Below are 18,077 nucleotides of genomic sequence, written 5' to 3'. Positions count from 1 at the left end.
TGTGCTATTGTCTCTGATTTTTAGAAGTACATGTTATTGATCTGTGTCACCCATGGGATTGGAAACAGTGCACACAAGCCTTCACTGTCTGCAAAGTTAGAAATTCAGAACCTGAACAAGGCATGTCCTTCAAATTGCTTCATATGAGGTACTTTGGTAAACACACAAAACTCTTCATAACATTACTCATGCAGAACAGTAACAGAGTAGTAGACCAGTAGTGGCCTATGTATCTAAGTCACCAACTGTATCATTTTTCAGAAACGCTGCTGCTATGCTTTTTGTGCTTTTATCCCATCATCCCTCTGTGGGTTTTGAAATGTTTCACCAATAGTTATCATTTAGCTTTCCAAGATCTCTTAGAAACACTGTAGATAAATAGTGATTAAGTGCATACTAACATGGGGAAACAGAACCACAAAAATTATGATTTTACTTTGGACCCTCCAAAGGCATGCATGAAAAATTGTTTATGGGAAGATCCCATACTGTCAAGGTAGGATTGAATAGCAAGTAGTGACGTCTAGACAAATCAAATTGATTTTGTCTAATAATAGTAGGTTGAAACCAACGTTTAATCCATTCCTTGCATGAAATCTTGTATATTCAAAACTGGTAGAAGAGGGGGACTTTGATCAAAATGTCAGTGTTATTTCCCCTCCACTTTGATTGACAAAGTTTTTCTTATCAAGTGTAGACTGATACTGATGAGTTTATCCTACTCAGCTTCTTGTTTCTTTTCTGTGATTATGTATGTATATACATAAATATGTACGTATAATTTTCTCTGATTAAGTGATGTCTAAAGTGAACTCTGTGATGCCCATGCCATCCTCATATGATAGCCCAATACACGCCCCTAACACTAGGGTAGAAAAATGCTCATCAGGACTACAGAGCTTTTGTGGCAATAGAAACTTAATCCCAGTTCGTCTGGGAAAAAGGCAGCCATGCAAACAGCTGCATTTCATGAGGCCTCATGGCAAACTGCCTTGCAGATAATGTTTTCACTGAGTTGCAAGACAACCAAAACCATCAACATACAGTTCAGAGATGTCAGTCAGCCATGCAAATAACTTTGCATTGTTTGGGAAGGCACATCTGTAATTATGTATTAATTCTTTCAATTTGCTGGATTGGTAAAAAGAAATTTCACTAGAAAAGGCCCATGGGATTTTACTGATGAGCATGTGCACTGCCAACAGAAGGGGAACTGAGGGGGTAACTTAATTTTGACTGCAAACTCTTTCTTTCAGTTGCTAGAATGAGTTAATTTTTCATGTTTAGGTGCACCTAATAGGATCTTACAGGCATTGTTTGGACTTGTCTGTTCCACCTGAGAAGAACTGCTTAAATTATAGTGAGTTTTGCTTAATGGACAGAAAAATAGAGCATTCTTCTGCTGTCATGTTCTATATTTTATGGTCTTCTTTCTCAAATTCAGTCATCTTTTCTTTGTGAAGTATCCTAAAAGCTAATGAATACAAGGAAATTAAGTTATAGAAACTCTTCAATAACATAAATAAATGTTTATGTCAGAGGAGGGATAGAGTGTGATAAATAATCAAAGATGTATTTTATCTTAACTTCCAGGAAATTTTCTTGACAGATTTTAAAAAAGCATTTAAAATTGAGAACTTGATGCTGTGTTTAGTGATTTTTGGAAGCCACTTTACTTTATCTGATATTAGAATAGCTAATAAAAGTTTTATTGCTTGAAATATGTAACTTGAGAGAAGAATTTTTTTACTATTAACAGTTTTTATAGTAGCTTTTTAAAATGGATAGTCCAACCTTCAGTTGCTGCATTAGATGCAAAGGTTTTGGAACATTAAAAATAGTCTTTTCATCTTCTGTTGTTGCTAAACCACTGAGAATTTCCAGGTAGTGTCACACTGTAAATATGTGCCTCCTGATTTCAAATTGAGAGTTACACCCCTTTTGTCGTCTTTGGCTTGCATTGCTGCATGTCTCAGCTTTCAGGATCTGTACAACAAAAAACTCCATCAGAGAATTAGGTTCTGCCCTGCATATTGACAGAGGTCTTTTTGATCATGTCTGCATCTGATTTTGGAATGAATGTTCCATTTCTTACTGCATAGCAGTATCTGATGTGTAAAAGTGCTCTGCCCATGCTGAGCGTTTAGCATATATCTTGCCTGTTAGTAAACTTCAGGCTCTGCCTGCATTCTGATGTATAGCCGTGGAATTAGTGTAACACTTCTGCAACTCAATACCTGAAACAGTTTACTCTCTCTACAAAAGAAATACCCCTAGAATTCCAGACAATCTGTGTGTTTATGATCCGAATACGCTCATGATAAGAACCCATATATTGGGTGATAGTCAATTCATTTTCTGTTTCAAAAGTCAGTTCTTTGTTCTGCTAATACTAGCGTGAATGTTGTATGTGAGAAAGAATCAGTTCCCTGTCATGGATGGTCTGGTAAGATAAAAGATGTGCCACTGCTGTCTAAGTAAGTCTTGTGTTTTATCTGTACTTGACCTTGTCAACCTACAGTATGTAAATTCTGGCCCCATTTGAATTTTGTTTGTTGAATCATTCGAGCCACCCAAGTGAAGGCTCAGAGGCTAAAAGTTACGCAAACATAAAATGATGGTTCCTGACCCAGAGCTTGCAAATTGTGAATGAGAAAAAGACCTACAGGGACAGGATGACTATGGGATGTTAGATATAATTATAGTGAAAAGGGTCTCAAAAGCAAGAAGCTCATATTTGCTGCAATAGAGAAATTGTCCTACAGAAGAATATAAGGCCGATACAAAGATGAATTTTGCAGGTTTATCCTGGATGGATAGGAATACAGTATTCTGTTGTTAGTCTTATGTCCATGGTTGAAAAGTCAAAATTATTTGTGGAGTACTTGTTGAAAAAGTCTTTTTTTTGTTTTGTTTAAAAAAAAAAAAGAAAACCAGCTGAAAGGAAAAATATTTCCTCACCTTATTTTCTCAGTTATATTCAACACTAAATCCATCGTGAAAGGTGGAGGAGACAGACAACTGCAAACACATAACATTTACAACTGAAACTTTATTAATTCTGTGAAGAGTTTCTTGTTAAAATTCTATCAGTGGAGAAAGTGAAAGGTGATAATGTTTTCTTCAGTGATCTTTCTCCTTTTAGATGCTTAAATCCTTAGTATCACAGCTGAAGTGTTTAAACACACTTCTTAAAACTGAGACCCATGTTGAGTGTACATTACCAAAGAGTTTCCAACTCTAAAGCAGGTTATGACCCATTGGATCTTGTTTTAGGATACAGCTATTTATGGGTAAGTGTGGCATAGAGTAATAATCAAATGCAAATCATTAAATGAAGATAGGGTGGTTGGGTATCAGTTTTCAAGGGAGGTTCTGGAAGTTTGAGTCAGCAATTGAATATAGGTTAAAAAACAAATTTGCTGTTGTAACAAAGGAGATGAGGACTGAGACTGACATTCATATAAAAGTGCTTAAAAATGTGCTACATGTAAAATGTAGACAGTAATCCTTCCAGTTCTACTCAATGCTGGGAGTGCTTAGCTGGAGTTATTGGTCGTTTTCAGCATCGTTCTTCAAAAGGTGTGGATTTGCTGAGCGGAGTACAAAGCAGAGAAATTGGTTCAGAGTTTAGGAAATATGACTCCTTAGATGGGGAGAATGGGATATAAAAGAGCTATGTTTCTTTCATCAGAAGAATACAAGGCTGATATAAAGAATCCTTTAATCAAGTCATTAGCTCCTTACATGGAGAAAATGAATAAGCATTTCTCCCTTTTCAGTGGATGCGGGGCAACATTTTAATGCAAAAATGCAGATGTAGTATTTTTTTCTTTAAAATTGCTGAAGAAAGGTAGTTTGCTTGAACAAGCTGTTGCTTCTCCATCATTGTGAGTTTTTTTGAATAGTGTGGAGAAAGTTCTACCAAACATGGAAAAGGAAGGAATAAAGACTTAGATAGCACTTGAGGTTACTTCCAATCCTCTGTGACTGTGGTGTAAAATTGTATCTTAGATTTACACTGTAGCTGTCAGCATTGGCCTGTTGTTAGAGTAGGGTTTCAGTTTACTTCTGTGCAGCTGTGGCTCATTTTGATATGATTATAAATCTGGGTACAAGGAGCTAGCCTTCTGCTGATGGGGTGGATTTTTACTTTGCATAAATGTGTAAACTACTGATCTTTTTCGTTCTACATATTTATTTATTTTATTAATTTCTGACTATTTCTGAGTGGTTTTGCATAGTACCATATATATGTGTGCTGATGTTTTCCATTTAAAACATTCTTCCCAGCTGATTTTTCTCCATCTCCAGAGCCAAAGGAATTTACTGCAGAGCACCCTAACCTTGCATAAGACCTCACAGTTTCATTTAAAATAAAATACCACCATGTCTGCACACAATTTCAGCTTGAGTAGTGTTAAGTACTGCTAAGAGTCATAGTAGCGTATAACTAATCCTCCAAGTCTTCCTCCTTTTCTTTGATGCTTGCTTCTGTTGCATGCAATAGAGTGGTTTTGCTCATTCACCTACTAGCCAGAACACCTCTACTGAAGCCTCACATCTGGCTAAGCTTTAGTACAACTCAATTCAAGTTGCAGGGTCTACTGAACACCTGTTTTGTAGAAATGCATCAGTAAAGCTGAATGAGAAAGTTTCTTTTCTACGCCTGTATTTTGCTTTCACTTTACAGCTAAAGAACACACACACACAGCTGAAGGAGGACCCAGAGGTCTGTCAGGAGGTTCAGAAATTATTTATGACAGATTTCAACTATTACTTTATGAGTACTGATTACCTATCTGGCGAGCAAATGCAAGAATGGCATGTCGTCAAGCACATCCCCTGAGAGCTAGTAATGGACAGCAGGACTTGTGACCAGATTCTGGCTGTTGAGATACTGTAACAGAGTAATGCTGAAACAGAGGTGGAGGAGAGCGAGAAATGACAGGGGATGAGCTGTCAGTTTCCTTTGTTTTTCATACAAGAAAGTTGAAATGCCGTTTATAGTGATATACAGTTAGAATTGGACATGTCACATTTGTTGGCAAGTGATCCCTGAGATTACTAAGGTAATGCCAGAATGAAAGGCATTTTTTCTTTGGCAATATTTGGTATATTCAGACTTCATTGTCCAATATGTGCAAATGCCATTGCTCAGGAAAGTGGCAAGATACCAAGATCCAAGTATAGATTTACCTGGGGACCTATATGGCTTCTACAAGCTACTGCTTAAGCAAGTAGGCATGATCCAGACACATGATTCAGGATGGTTGTGCTGTCCTCCCCACTTGAATGTTGTCTCTTTTCAGCTCAGTGCTTTACCCATCCATCCACTTCTCATGGTAAGGTATTTATACATATTTTATTGTCTTAAACTGGGCATTCCTGTGAACTTTACAGAAGCAGGAAGTTGCTGCTTTTCTTGCATTTGAAGAATATACAGTAAAAAGGCTACATGGCGATCTTCGGGTTTTTTCCTGCCCACCCTGACAAACAGAATCCACTGTTTCAGGACATGAATATCAGCTACATTTGTTTTGAGTCTGTGGTTAAAATCTACGTTATGATGACTGTTTCTGAAGTCTACAGAGGATACTGTGGCCAGCATAAAGTAACTTCCTTATTTTGAAATTCATTCTTAATCACCCATGAAATTAACTATTGGAGTCTGCCTTCAAGTTGGCACAGTGTAATAGTAGGGGTTTTAAAAATATTTAACAACAGAACTTTTCTGTTCTTTATTTATATGGTTTTGGATGTTGGCTCTTGCATGAGAAAAGTGCTGTATGCTTTAATACTGAATTTAGAAATCTTGTGGTTTCTGTTGGCACTGTGAGGGAAGAGCTAGTATAAGACTCTGGTACTTGATGAGAGCATTTTTGTGTGTTAATCATTAGACACATGAATATAGAGCCAACTGAGTTCAACTATTGTGTTTATTGCCCTTTTTCATTCACCATAAAAAAAAAAGCAATAATTTTTCTGAATTACTATCTTTAACATGATCTGCAACTTGGAATCAGAAAAAAAAACAGTGTCGTGAGTTCTTTCTTCGCACAGAGAACAAGCAATTGCTGGGATATTCTATTTAGGGATGTTGAAGTGTAATGTTCAGGATTTATAACCCAGCTCAGTGCTTCATTTCAAGTCAGCTCAACAATGAATTTGAAGTGCATATATCTTTTATCCCTTATGAAGGTTCTAGTTAGGATAGCCCATGTTGCTACTCTGGCTGGTAGCCAGACTCCTCATCCAAAAGTACCTTCCCTGTGGAGCATTGCATAGCTTAACAAAGAGGAACACCAAATAGGATGGTAAATGTAGCTACTTAGTAAAACCTGACACTTCAGGGGGAAACTGAGGCATATGGAAGCCTGGTAATGTTGCCATGGGTAGACGTGTTTCAAGGCTTAAATCATTCACAACTTTAGTATTTCCATACAGTTGAAGCAACTTATACTTTTGACTAGGCTGAAAATGCCCCCATAAAGCGTTAAGTATTTTAAAGGAAAAATGCCTTTTTATCAGGCAAATTAATTCCTCCTTCTCTTAGAGAATAGTGTCTTTTCTGAATCTATATTTTCTATGAAAAAAAAAATGTATAAGAAAAACATCTGATTGGGTCTTATAATGCTTTTTTAAACATAATATTCTAAACTTCATTTGCTAAACAGTGTATTTCAAACAATAACTAAAACAGTAGAGCTAAACTGCCACTTTCCAAGAACTTTTAAAAATGTCTCTCACTGGAACATTTTTTCTTTAAGAAAAAAAATACCTTTTTTTCCCCGGCTTGCATTGAATTTATCATTTTGTATTAATCTCTTACATCATACTTAAGAAATTTCTAGGTGCAACACATCTAGTTTTTTTAATGGTAAAGTAGAAAAATACTGACATTTTGTCTGTGGGAGTTTTGCAATTAAATTCTGGGCATACTGATATAGAAAGAATACAGTGCTTTTGGTTGCTTTTGCACAGCAAAAACACGTTAGTAATATTTTCTTCAAAGATTTTGTATTTTGGAGTGCTTACTGGAAAAAAAGGCATGCAAGTAAAAGAATTGTACTTTACCTGCCAGTCTGTGAACCCAGCATTGATTTACAATAGTTGTAACACCTGGGCAAAATTATGCAGTTGTAATTGATGACGAGTAACATGTCAAATTGCCATCTTCACGATGACACTCATAACATATATGGTACAGTGAACCCATGTCATAAAAATAAGAAAACGAACAAGTGTTCAGAACTTACAAGAAGTCCTGTGTGTGTGTGTGTTTAAACTACACAGTGGAAAGGCAAATGAACATTTTTAAATTGAGACTTAGATGATTTTGGCCACCAGTGGTAATGAAGAAATTTGCATGAAATTTTAGCTAATTCTTTCTCACATTAAAAATATTTTACAGAAAGAATGTTTAACAAACCAAGAGGTCCCTCAAAGGTAAAATCTAATCTATAGACCACAAGAAATCAAACAATGGAAAAATATGCTACCTCTTTTTTTAGTGTAGGAAAACTATGGAGTGTACCATTAGAAAGAGGAGAAAAAATATTTTTCAGTTAGCAGTGGATTAGGAAAGCTAAAACTGTACTGCATCCTAAATTTTGAGCACAATATATGTTGCAGGGATAAAATGAAAGAAAAGCAAATCAGAGAAGACAATTCAAAGGTTTTACAGTATTCTCTTACCTATAAATTATTTGTGATTTTAAGTATGACTGGTTTTGATGAAACTTTCAATAGTACTTTTCAGTCTCATGCTCTACCAGTGAGGAGGGACACAAGAAGCTGGGAGGGAGCAGAGACAGGACACCTGACCCAAACTAGCCAAAGGGATATTCCATACCACTGCACATCATGGCCAGTATATAAACTGGGGGGAGTTACCTGGAATGGCAGACTGCTTCTTGAGTTGGGCTGGGTATTGGTGAGCAGGTGGTAAGCAATTGCATTGTGCATCACTTATGTTTATTGGGTTTTCCTTTCCCTTTTTAGTTTTATGGTTTGAGTTTGGGGGGAGCTCTGAAGATCATCTAGTCCACCCTCTCCTGCAACAAGGAGGGACATCTTCAACTAGATCCGGTTGCTCAAGAGCCCCATCCATCCTGGCCTTGAACATTTCCAGGGATGTTCTGAGCAACAGATGTCTGAGCAACCTGATCCAATGCTTTACCATCCTTGTTGCAAGACATGTCTTCCTTATAACTAGTCTAAATCTACTCTCTTTTAGTTCAAAACCTTACTTCTTGTCCTATTGCAACAGACCCCGCTAAAAAGTTTGTTCCCATCTTTCTTATAACCTCCTTTAAGTACTGGAAGGCTGCTATAAGGTCTCACCTGAGCCTTCTCTTCTCCAAGCTGAACAATCCCAACTCTCTCAGCCTGTCCCCACAGGAGAGGTGTTACGTCCTTCTGGTCATTTTTGTGGCTCTTCTGCGGACCTGCTCCAACAGATCCACATCCTTCTTATGTTGGGCGCCCCAGAGCTGAAGGCAGTACTCCAAGTAGAGTCTCACAAGGGTGGAGTAGAGGAGTAAAATCACCTTACTTGGCCTGCTGGTCACATTTCTTTTGATGTAGCCCATGATACAGTTGGCTTTCTGGGCTGTGAGAGCACACTGCCAGCTCACATCCAGCTTTTCATCCACTAGTACCCCCAAGTCCTTATTCACAGGACTGCTCTCAATCCTGTCATCTTCCAGCCTGTATCAATACTGGGGTTTGCCCCAGCCTAGGTGCAGAACCTTACACTTGGCTTTCTTGAACCTCATGAGTTTCACACAGGCCCACTTCCCAAGTTTGTGTATCTAATGAAGTGTGATGAAATTGCTGTTAAAAGCGACATCACTACAGGCTGCATTGATCTCTGTTTTAAAATTTTTATAACATCTGTATTGTGCCTTGCTTTGGACAAAAGTGGTTAGATCTGGTTTTGATCAATATGCTTTATCTTTTTATTCCGCTCTGAAGATTCTATTCTAACATGTTTTGATAAATATGTTTCGCTGCATTCCAGTAACCATTCTGCTTCTTAAATCTTGGCATTGGAGTTTACTTTTTAATGAAATCTTTTTTATTTCCATTTGTCCTATGTTAACTTTTCAGTATGCTTCAGGTAGCCTTTTCAAATAAAGGCAATGAATTTAAAAGATGGCTTACTATAGGAAAAAAAATAAATAAATTCTTCAAAACAGTAGAGGTTTTTGCTTTTCAAATTAAAAAAATTGAAACAACTTAAACTTCTAAACTCTCCTCACATCTCCCTTGGAAACTCCCTCTTTTACTATAAGTTTGTGGTCTTGATGTTATTCACAGAGAAGGCGATTTACTGAATAAAGAAGTTCTTTAAGTTTTCAGTTTTGGAACATTACCAGTGTGTCTGAACCCAGGTTTCAAATTTTACTGGCATTTTGTTGGCAAACCAATTTTTTGGAGTCCTTTCTTATTTGGGTATTTTTCCTGACACCTTTGGCTGTATGGTACTGTGTTTTAAAATTCTCTTTTTCTTTTTTTTTTTTTTTTTTTTAAGAGGAAAAGCCTATAAACATATACAAAGGACTAATTATAAAATACCTGGTATAAAAATAGAAAGACAAGAAAATTACCAGCTGAAAAATGCAGTGAGCATTAAAAATGAGCATTTAATGGTAGAGTTTTACCCTGTCTGTTCAACATGCCAGATTCTCAAAGCAATTGACAAGCAATTGACAAGCATGCACTATTCTGAGGCCATAATACAGTAATTTAAATCAAGTACGTGGGTGGTAAGAAAGAGGTGGTTTAGTCTTCCCTTCTATCCTCTGGCCTCTTTTACTGTTGCTTCCCTTTTGCCAACAGCAGTGTTCATTTATGTTGAGCCAGATTACAGCATTGATCCAGCTGAAAAGTAACTGCTATGGCTTTGCTGTGCTTACAGTCTTCCTATGTATTGGAGTTCAGTTGAAGCAATACTGTTCATAGTGCACTGCTCTCAAAGGCTAACCAACTAATGGAAGTATATGTAAGTTGCTACCTATGTTATTCCTATTATCAATAGATTATTCCTTGCTGAAAATGTCATGACTGGTATAGGACAATCTTTTTGTAGTATTTATTGAAGCAAGGTACAAGAAACTAGAAATCCAGAGTTCCAGAACTTTGTTAGTTTTCCACAGGTCTGGGACACTGTAGCACTTTGTCATGATTTAAGCCCAGCTGGTAACTCAGCACCACACAGCCGCTTGCTCACTTCTCCCTTTCCCCCCCACCTCTGGTTGGGATAGGGAGGAGAATCAAAAAAATGTAAACTGCATGGGTTGAGATAACAGTTTAATAACTGAATTACAATATAATAATAATAATAATGATAAGGGAAATAGCAAGGGGAGAAAACATAAAACTAAAAGGGGAAAGGAAAAACCAATAAACCCAAATGATGCACAATGCAATTACTCACCACACACTGACAAATATCCAGCCCGACCTGAGTAACAGTCTGCCCTTCTGGCTGACTCCACCCAGTTTATACACTGGGGATGATGTGCAGTGGTATGGAATACCCCTTTGGCTAGTTTGGGTCAGGTGTCCTGTCTCTTCTCGATCACAACTTCTTGTGCCCCTCCTCACTGGCAGAGCATGAGAGACTGAAAAGTTCTTGATCAGGATAAGTGCTACACAGCAACAACTAAAACATCGGTGTGTTATCAACAGTGTTCTCAGACTGAAGCCAAAACACAGCTCTGCACCAGCTACTAGGAATGAAAAAAAATTACAGGTGAAACCAGAACATCCTTCATCCTTCTTTTCCCTGATATAGGACTTTAATATATCTAAGGAATTCTGACAGAATTTGACACTAAATGGTCCTTTCTGTACTAACATTGCTAAAAGGAAACCCACTATAAAGTGAAAGAAGCTATGAATTTTTGTAATAGAACAGAAGAGCACATTCATGTAATAGCGTATTCTGGCACATATTTTACCTGCTGGATATAGGCAAAGTTATAACAGTGCAGAGCAGTAAGATTCCTACCATTTAAATAAGCCTCAGTAGGATTAACAGTTTAGGTGTTGTTCTACATGTCTCAGCTGTGGGAGTCAAACTTGCATATTGCAACTGGTTGTGTATAAAATACTGAATGGAAAGTAGAAGGTGGATAAAATTAAATATTTAGTCCATACAAGAGTATGAAAATTACTTTAGCCTAGGATCTTACTTGGGATAGAGAATGGGATTCCAGTGAGCAACCTTTGAGCTAAATTGCTAATTTAGTAGTTAGTAGCTCATGGCTAGTTTCTGACTGATCTCAACTGAATTTACAGGACAGCTAGGAACACCAAAAATTCCAAGTTTCTTAAATTTCCTGGAGTCAAAGAATCACTCAGATTGGAAGGTATACCCCAACGTCTGTAGTCCAAGCTTCTCCTTTCAAGCAGGATTAGCAGTGTATTCAGACCAGCTTGCTCAGGGCTTTTTCAACTCGAAAATCTACAGGGACAGAAATACCTTACAGCCTCTCCAGGTACCCTATTCCAATGCATAGTTATCCTCATAGTTCACTGTTACTCATGAAATCAATTAACATGCATTCCATCTCCTCCTACAGGTCATTGGCAGAGAAATTAAGATAGTAATAGATAGATCTCAGGATAAATTCCAGAGGAACTGCAGTTGTATCCAGCCTACAGGTAGATTACAAACCATTACTTTTCAAGCACAGAATCCAGTCACATTTTTACTGATTTGGTACTGCATTCATCTAGACCACAGTGGCCAAACTTGGATACAAGGGTGTTGTGAAAGATTGTCTTGAACATGGTTGAAACATTTGCCCTTCTCCATTCATCTGGGACTTACCCTGATCTCCATGACCACAATGATAGAAGACAGCATTGGTGTGCCATCAGCCAGCACTCTCAAGTGCACCCCATCTGCTTTTATGGACTTGTGTGAGTTAAGATTTCACAAGAGTTTTATGAAATCAGTCCTTTTCTACTCTTGGTATTTTCTCTTCTCCTTGAACTCTGTCAGTACGTGTAAAGGCCTGGGAGACCTTGTTGTTGAAGGCTGGGGTAAAGAATGCATTGAGTAACTCAGTGTTATAAGTGTCCATTGTGCTTTTGCCTTAGTCAGTTGCAAACCCACATTTTCCTTGTTTATTATTATCATATAGCAACAGACATTCTTGTTGCTGTGTTTCTTGCTGATCTCTACTGTAGTTCAGCTTCAGCTTTCCTAACATCATCCTTGCTTGCCTGGACAATGTTTCTGCTGCTTTTTTTGTTGTTTTTTGGTAGCATTTCTCCTTGCTTCCATCTCTTTTGAACATTTGTTCTACAGTCATGAATTCCCTTTTTAGCCAAACCAAAGTCCTTGTTCATCTGCTTATTTTCCTTGGTATTGTGATGGACTGCTATCTTGTCTGTGGGAGACTGTCCTTAAAGATGAGGTCAGTTCAGCTCGCTTGTCCTTCAGAGCTGCCTCACATAAGATGCCATCTATCAGGTCCCTGAATAAACTGAATTCTGCTCTTGCAAAATCCAGGGTTTGCACTGTGTTACTTGCCTTTTTCATTCTTCTCAAGATCCGGAACGGAATTTGTTCACAGTTGGTACGGCCAAAGCTGTCACAGAATATTGCCTCCCCAGTCAGCTCTCCCTTATTTGTAGCAGATCAAGTTGATCACTCGAGCTGATTATCTGATATTTGTGTTAAGAGCTTGTCCTTAGCATCCTCCACAAGTCGGCTGGATTGTTTGCATCCCACTTCTTTTGCCCTTTAGCAGATATTGGGACATGGGAGTCTCTCCTTAGGAATCAGCATCTGTGATCTGCAGATGTCCTCTGCAGTTGTCCAAAACGACTACTTCCACTTCTACTTCTGATTAAGTGGAATGTTACAGACTCCCACCGTGATGTCATTCTTGGTGGCTTCTCCTCTGATCATAGCCCCCAGCTCTCAGTGAGTCTACTGCCCGTTTTACAGAAGACTTCAGTATCTTTGAGCTCCTTTAGGTATTTGTGTTCTTATGAATACAGGCTACCAAGTAGGAGAGAGAGACACAGATCAGTGCTGCTAGCAAGGAGTTCTTAGCTACCTATTCTGCTTGGCCAGCACGCCCTCTGGGAGGTCATTCAGCACACAGAGCTTGGAATCAAGACATAGCATCATGTAGTTGAGGGGTATGAAAAGGAGATGAAGGAGAATGGAAGAGAGTTTAGGAGAAATAGTAGGCAAACTGCTTGTTTTGAAATTGGACATAATGGACAGAAACAGTAGATACGAAGTGGTAAAGCAAGTGTTCAGGGCACCTTTTTGTTCAAAATAATACAAGAAACTGGTCAAAAGGCGTATTTCTTACTATTTGACTAAAAATTCTAAGGGCTTTTTTATGTTGCTTTTATAATACTCTATAAACAAGCTATTTCAGAGTGAGATTTTCAGATGAGGAACTTGAAGTAAAGGGATAAATCTGTTAATAACTTACTCTCTTGTGCCCAGGTATTTTAACATCTGGAATGCAATGCTGCCTGTTGTAATACCTCTGCAATACTGTAACACAGCAGGATGCATTAATGAGAGTTTCAGTCTTAAACCCACAACATCAGTGAAATTTATAGTTGTCAGGCCTTTAATATTATTCAAGCATAGTTTTTGTGGTTTCAATTCTTATTTTACGTTCATGTAGGAAGAAAAGTCATTGTGGTGACTAGCCATGAAGACAGAGTCCTCCTTAGACTTGAAATTTCTATAAAACAATTAAGTATTGTTTATTACTCTTGACAGCATTCATAGTATGCACTACAGGGCAGAGGAAGGACATTTGTATGAAAAACTGTGCAAGAATCTCTCTCAGTATTTTGGCTGCTTTAATATTCATGAATACCACAAATGCCTTGCTCACGTTTTGGAAAATACCACAAAAATGTTCAAAGCAGAAATTTATTTTTTTTTTTATAAAACTGCATGAAATTCTGTTGTCATCTTCTACAGTCATGTAGATGCCATCTGATATTCTTCCTGATGCGGAAATTTGTCTTGAGACGTTTCATGTTCCCTTACTCTCGTATCTAGTGTGGTCTTTTGACTTATACGTACAGCAAGTTAGTTAAAGAGCCCAAAAAAGAACAGAGAATTTCTTGAAGGAAAAAATTTTGTGGGGGAAATGTGGTGAGCACTATGATTAAGTCACTCTGCAGAAAAATTAAATTGTTAAATCTGCAGCTGATTAAGTTGAAAGCAAAGAGGGGAAGTCGATATATAAAAAAGTGCACGTACAGTTACTCTTTCTGGTAAGGGAAATCCGAGTTGTTTCTCCCAGAAAAAAAACTAACAAGCGCACACAATTTACAAAGCTCTGAAGTTGGGAGGTTGGAGGGGGGGCAGTTGTGTGAGGGTTTTTATCATCATAGTCTTCATGGTAATTCCAGCACAATCTCAGGAAGCAGTAAAAATAAATCTATGTGTCTCTTACTGTATCAGTCTGGATATTTACTTCCCCATGTTGTGTCCATTAAAGAATTTCTTCCTGGCCCTTAAACGTCTCTGCATTTAATATGTTGTTACCTGCTGCCAAGCCTCTAATAGTTACATTCATATGTTCCGTTAATCATATCTCTTTGTTCTACAAGCCTGAGTTTTGGATTCATAATTAACTTTTTTTTCCTGCTGTGATTGCTTTCATCCCATCATGGCAGCACATGACTTTTTTTTTTTTTTACCTATTTAAAAACATATCTGTAAATGGAGAAGTAACAAAAACCAGTGTAATCTCTTTCTAACTGTACTTCCAAATTTAAATTAGATTTTCTTGTTACAAAACCATGAACTTGGTGTTGTAACTGAAATCACACTGTTCCCAGAAGACAGGGCTGAAGCCTCATGAGCTGCGGAGGATTTTCGTCAGGTGGCAGCATAGGAGGAGGTATATTTTTAATGTTAAAGGTTGGAAGTAGATAGGTGAGCCTGGTATCAGTGTGTAATCTGTAGGGTCCAAAGGAAAGACTTATTGAGCTGTATTTCACGTTAACTGGAAGGGGACTGGCAAAGAGATCTGACTGTTGCTCTTTGACAACATCTCGCTGATTGAGGAGTAGTAGTGTGGGAAAACGTTGTGGAGTCTGTGACAGCTTCTGCCAGTTTAGGTTCAATTATTTCTAATTAGCAAAGGCATTTGTGGTCCAGAATTTGCTTGGCTCCTCCAATAACCTCCCATTCTGATCCTCATGAAAACAAGTCAGCCTTTTAAAAGATATTATGAAACCTTAAGGATCCTTCTTACATTTTGCTACTAATACAGTCCCAAGACTCCCTGTTTTTTGACCCAGGAAGCTTAGAGGTGGATAGTTACTTAGTCTGTAGCTTGCATATAGATGTGTGCCTGTGGGCAGCAGGGGGACACTTCCGCTTGCAGCTGGTCCTTGCTGCCTAGGGTTACTTGCTTGATTGCAGAACTTGAAACACCTTTCATACGTATCTGAAATTCAGAGGAAATAATTTTGAACTCTTTGCAGACTTGGACTGCACTTATCTGCAAGGCAAGATTGCTTTTATATGAATGAACAATGTCGTATTTGTGCCATGTTAAAAGCAGACTTTTAGGCTATGCATCACTTTCTGGGTTTATGTTGCTAGCAACATCTTGAATATGTTTTATCTGTTAAATAACTCTTCCTGAAAGTGGAAGAGGATCTCAGTATGGTTCAAATCTGTTTTAAAGTGGCTTGAATGAAGTTCTCACAGTAGATTTTTTTCTTCTTTTTTTTCAAGTCTAGCATTGACTCATTTGGTGGTGTTAAAGTGCACTTTCTACTTATCCCCAGAGGAAAGTTAGTATTCTTTCAAGTGAAACTATTTTAAAAGCAGAACACAAGCCTAAAATAAGCCAGTGTTCTCTAGAGTTCTCAGAAGGTGTAGATTTATTTACTGTAGTTAAATCATAATTAGTTCTCAGGGGATAGTGTATCTTTTAAACTGCTTTATTGCCACCATATTGGTTTTCTAAATAATCAGAAACTGCTGCTCTTATATTCTGTAGTATGAACAAAAATTTGCTGTAAGTAGAAACAAATGTCTAGAATTGCTAGTTGTCACTTACTGAAGATGGTGACGCGCAAAAAATAAGCACTTCAAGAAAATGTAAAGAAATACAAAACGTATGTTATCAGAAAGCACCTTAAATAACCTATGGCTATAACTTTTTCCAACGTAATAGATATAGTAGTGTTTTACATTATCATTGTTCAGTTAATCTTTTTTTAATATTCTAATGCTTTTTGGTCAAGAATAAATGTTAACTGAAAATGGATAAATGGTAGTGCAGTGTTAACATAAAATATTACCTGATATTTAAGCCTAGATTTCCATGAATGTAGCTTAGTGTTTCGGCTGATAAGCATGGGGCTTTTTTTTTCCTAATTGGCAGGTTAATGTTCGAGTTGCCTGAAGAGATGGGTTTAATAGCTATTGCTGTTCGCCAAACACAAGGGAAAGGTAAGTAAGTTTCCTTCTAGTGCTAATAAATGTGTATTAAATATATAAGATATGACATTTTAATGTCACCAAGTCTTAAAGATACATTGTGAGTATTTCTGACAATATAAACTACAGAATAATGTTGTCCTCTTCTCTTCCCACTTGAACTGTGGGTTCAGACTCAAAATGTAAGTTAGTAGAGACCAAAGTAAACATTTTCAGGATGTTTGGTGGCTTTTGCAGAAATGATTTAATGGTCTTCAAGTTTCTGCCAAAAAGTCTCCCCAGTCATGGAAACTGCTGTCACTACATTTAGTGTAATACAAGTCAGGCTTCCAAATCAGAACTCCTTTTTGACTTAACTGGAGCAAGACTGGGTCTTGACTTGCTCTGAGGTAGAGGCTCCTGGAGTCTGCAGGATTTGCCTGAACTGTCATGTGGGCTTTTACAGTCTTTCACAAGTTCTGTCCCTTTCCCAGGAGGGTTCTCACACTGATTTAGAAGCAATACTTATTTTATTAGATGAACCAGCACCCAGCCTAACAAGCTCTTTGGAGCATAGAGCTACATGAAGGTGTTTACCTGGCTTTTGGTACTAGCTTGGGTCAAGTTGATTCACACTATAGATGGATTTCTGGCTACACCTAAGCATCTTCACAAACACTTCTGCAGATAACAAAGCAAGATTTTTTGAAATGTGTACGTTCCAAGATACCAGGAAAATCCAGGAAGCCAGTCATTTGGGACATTCTAGGAATTTGAGTAGCAGCATACACATTAAACAACCTGCTGGTTTTTTGAGGAAGAAGGTTTGCATGTTAACCATTTTTCTTTCAACATTAGTTTTGAAACCCCATTACAGGACTTTTGGTAGGTTCTTGGATGGATACTATTAAGTCTGTCACTTTTCTAGTTGTCTACACAGTGATTAACACAGTGACCTTTTTTATAAATATTTTTTTCTTGAGTTGAAGTTGATTTTTTCCCTCTCCCTTCCCAGGTCGTGGTGGAAATGTTTGGCTCAGTCCTGTGGGCTGTGCGCTATCCACTTTGCATATCACCATTCCTCTACATTCCAACCTGGGCCAGAGAATTTCTTTTATTCAACACCTGGTGTCCTTGGCAGTAGTAGAGTCAGTTAGATCAATACCAGGATATGAGGTATGTCATTCTAATTTATCTCAAAATTCCTATTTCCATTAAAATCATATTTTAACCATCTCTTATGTGTAGAATGACTGAATGCATAATATGGTTTTTCAGCACTAATATAGTGGTAAACTTAGCCTTCATACATGCTTGATTATTTATGTGTTTTAGGAAATCTAGTATATATATGATGAATACTGTCTTTTACTGAGCTGATTAAGTATACTGCACTCATTTCACTCAGTCTTATGAAACTTAAGACTCAGTCTTCTGCAGTAAAGAAAATGTCAGTGTTGTTTGTTGAACAATTGAGTTAATTTGTTTTGATTTTGAAGGAGTTTGGGAAGAAGGAGAAGGGGAAAATGGATAAAACTGACAAATCCTTTACTTTTTTTTTTTTTTGTTGGTGCTGTTTCAGTGGTCACTTTATCCCTTTTAAAGGATTTTTCCTACCCTTGTTTAAGGT

The 18,077-nt window shown here is 37.6% G+C and overlaps 1 protein-coding gene across 3 annotated transcripts in view; it reads left to right on the top strand.

Moving 5' to 3' along the window:
- The window catches only part of HLCS (holocarboxylase synthetase), a 118,429-nt gene that overhangs the window by 92,767 nt on the left and 7,585 nt on the right, over nt 1-18,077 (top strand). For all 3 annotated transcript variants that reach the window (XM_062622305.1, XM_062622306.1, XM_062622307.1), the window contains 2 exons: nt 16,413-16,480; nt 17,463-17,623. In XM_062622305.1, coding sequence (XP_062478289.1) covers nt 16,413-16,480; nt 17,463-17,623 — 229 coding nt within the window. The remainder of the gene's footprint in view (nt 1-16,412; nt 16,481-17,462; nt 17,624-18,077) is intronic.

The sequence above is a fragment of the Pezoporus occidentalis genome, unplaced genomic scaffold (genome assembly GCF_034315485.1).
Source record: "Pezoporus occidentalis ecotype Australia unplaced genomic scaffold, CSIRO_AGI_Poc_V1 ctg24, whole genome shotgun sequence".
Lineage (NCBI taxonomy): Eukaryota > Metazoa > Chordata > Aves > Psittaciformes > Psittacidae > Pezoporus > Pezoporus occidentalis.
Note: the sequence above shows the minus strand (reverse complement) of the source record. Positions and strands in the feature narration are given on the sequence as shown.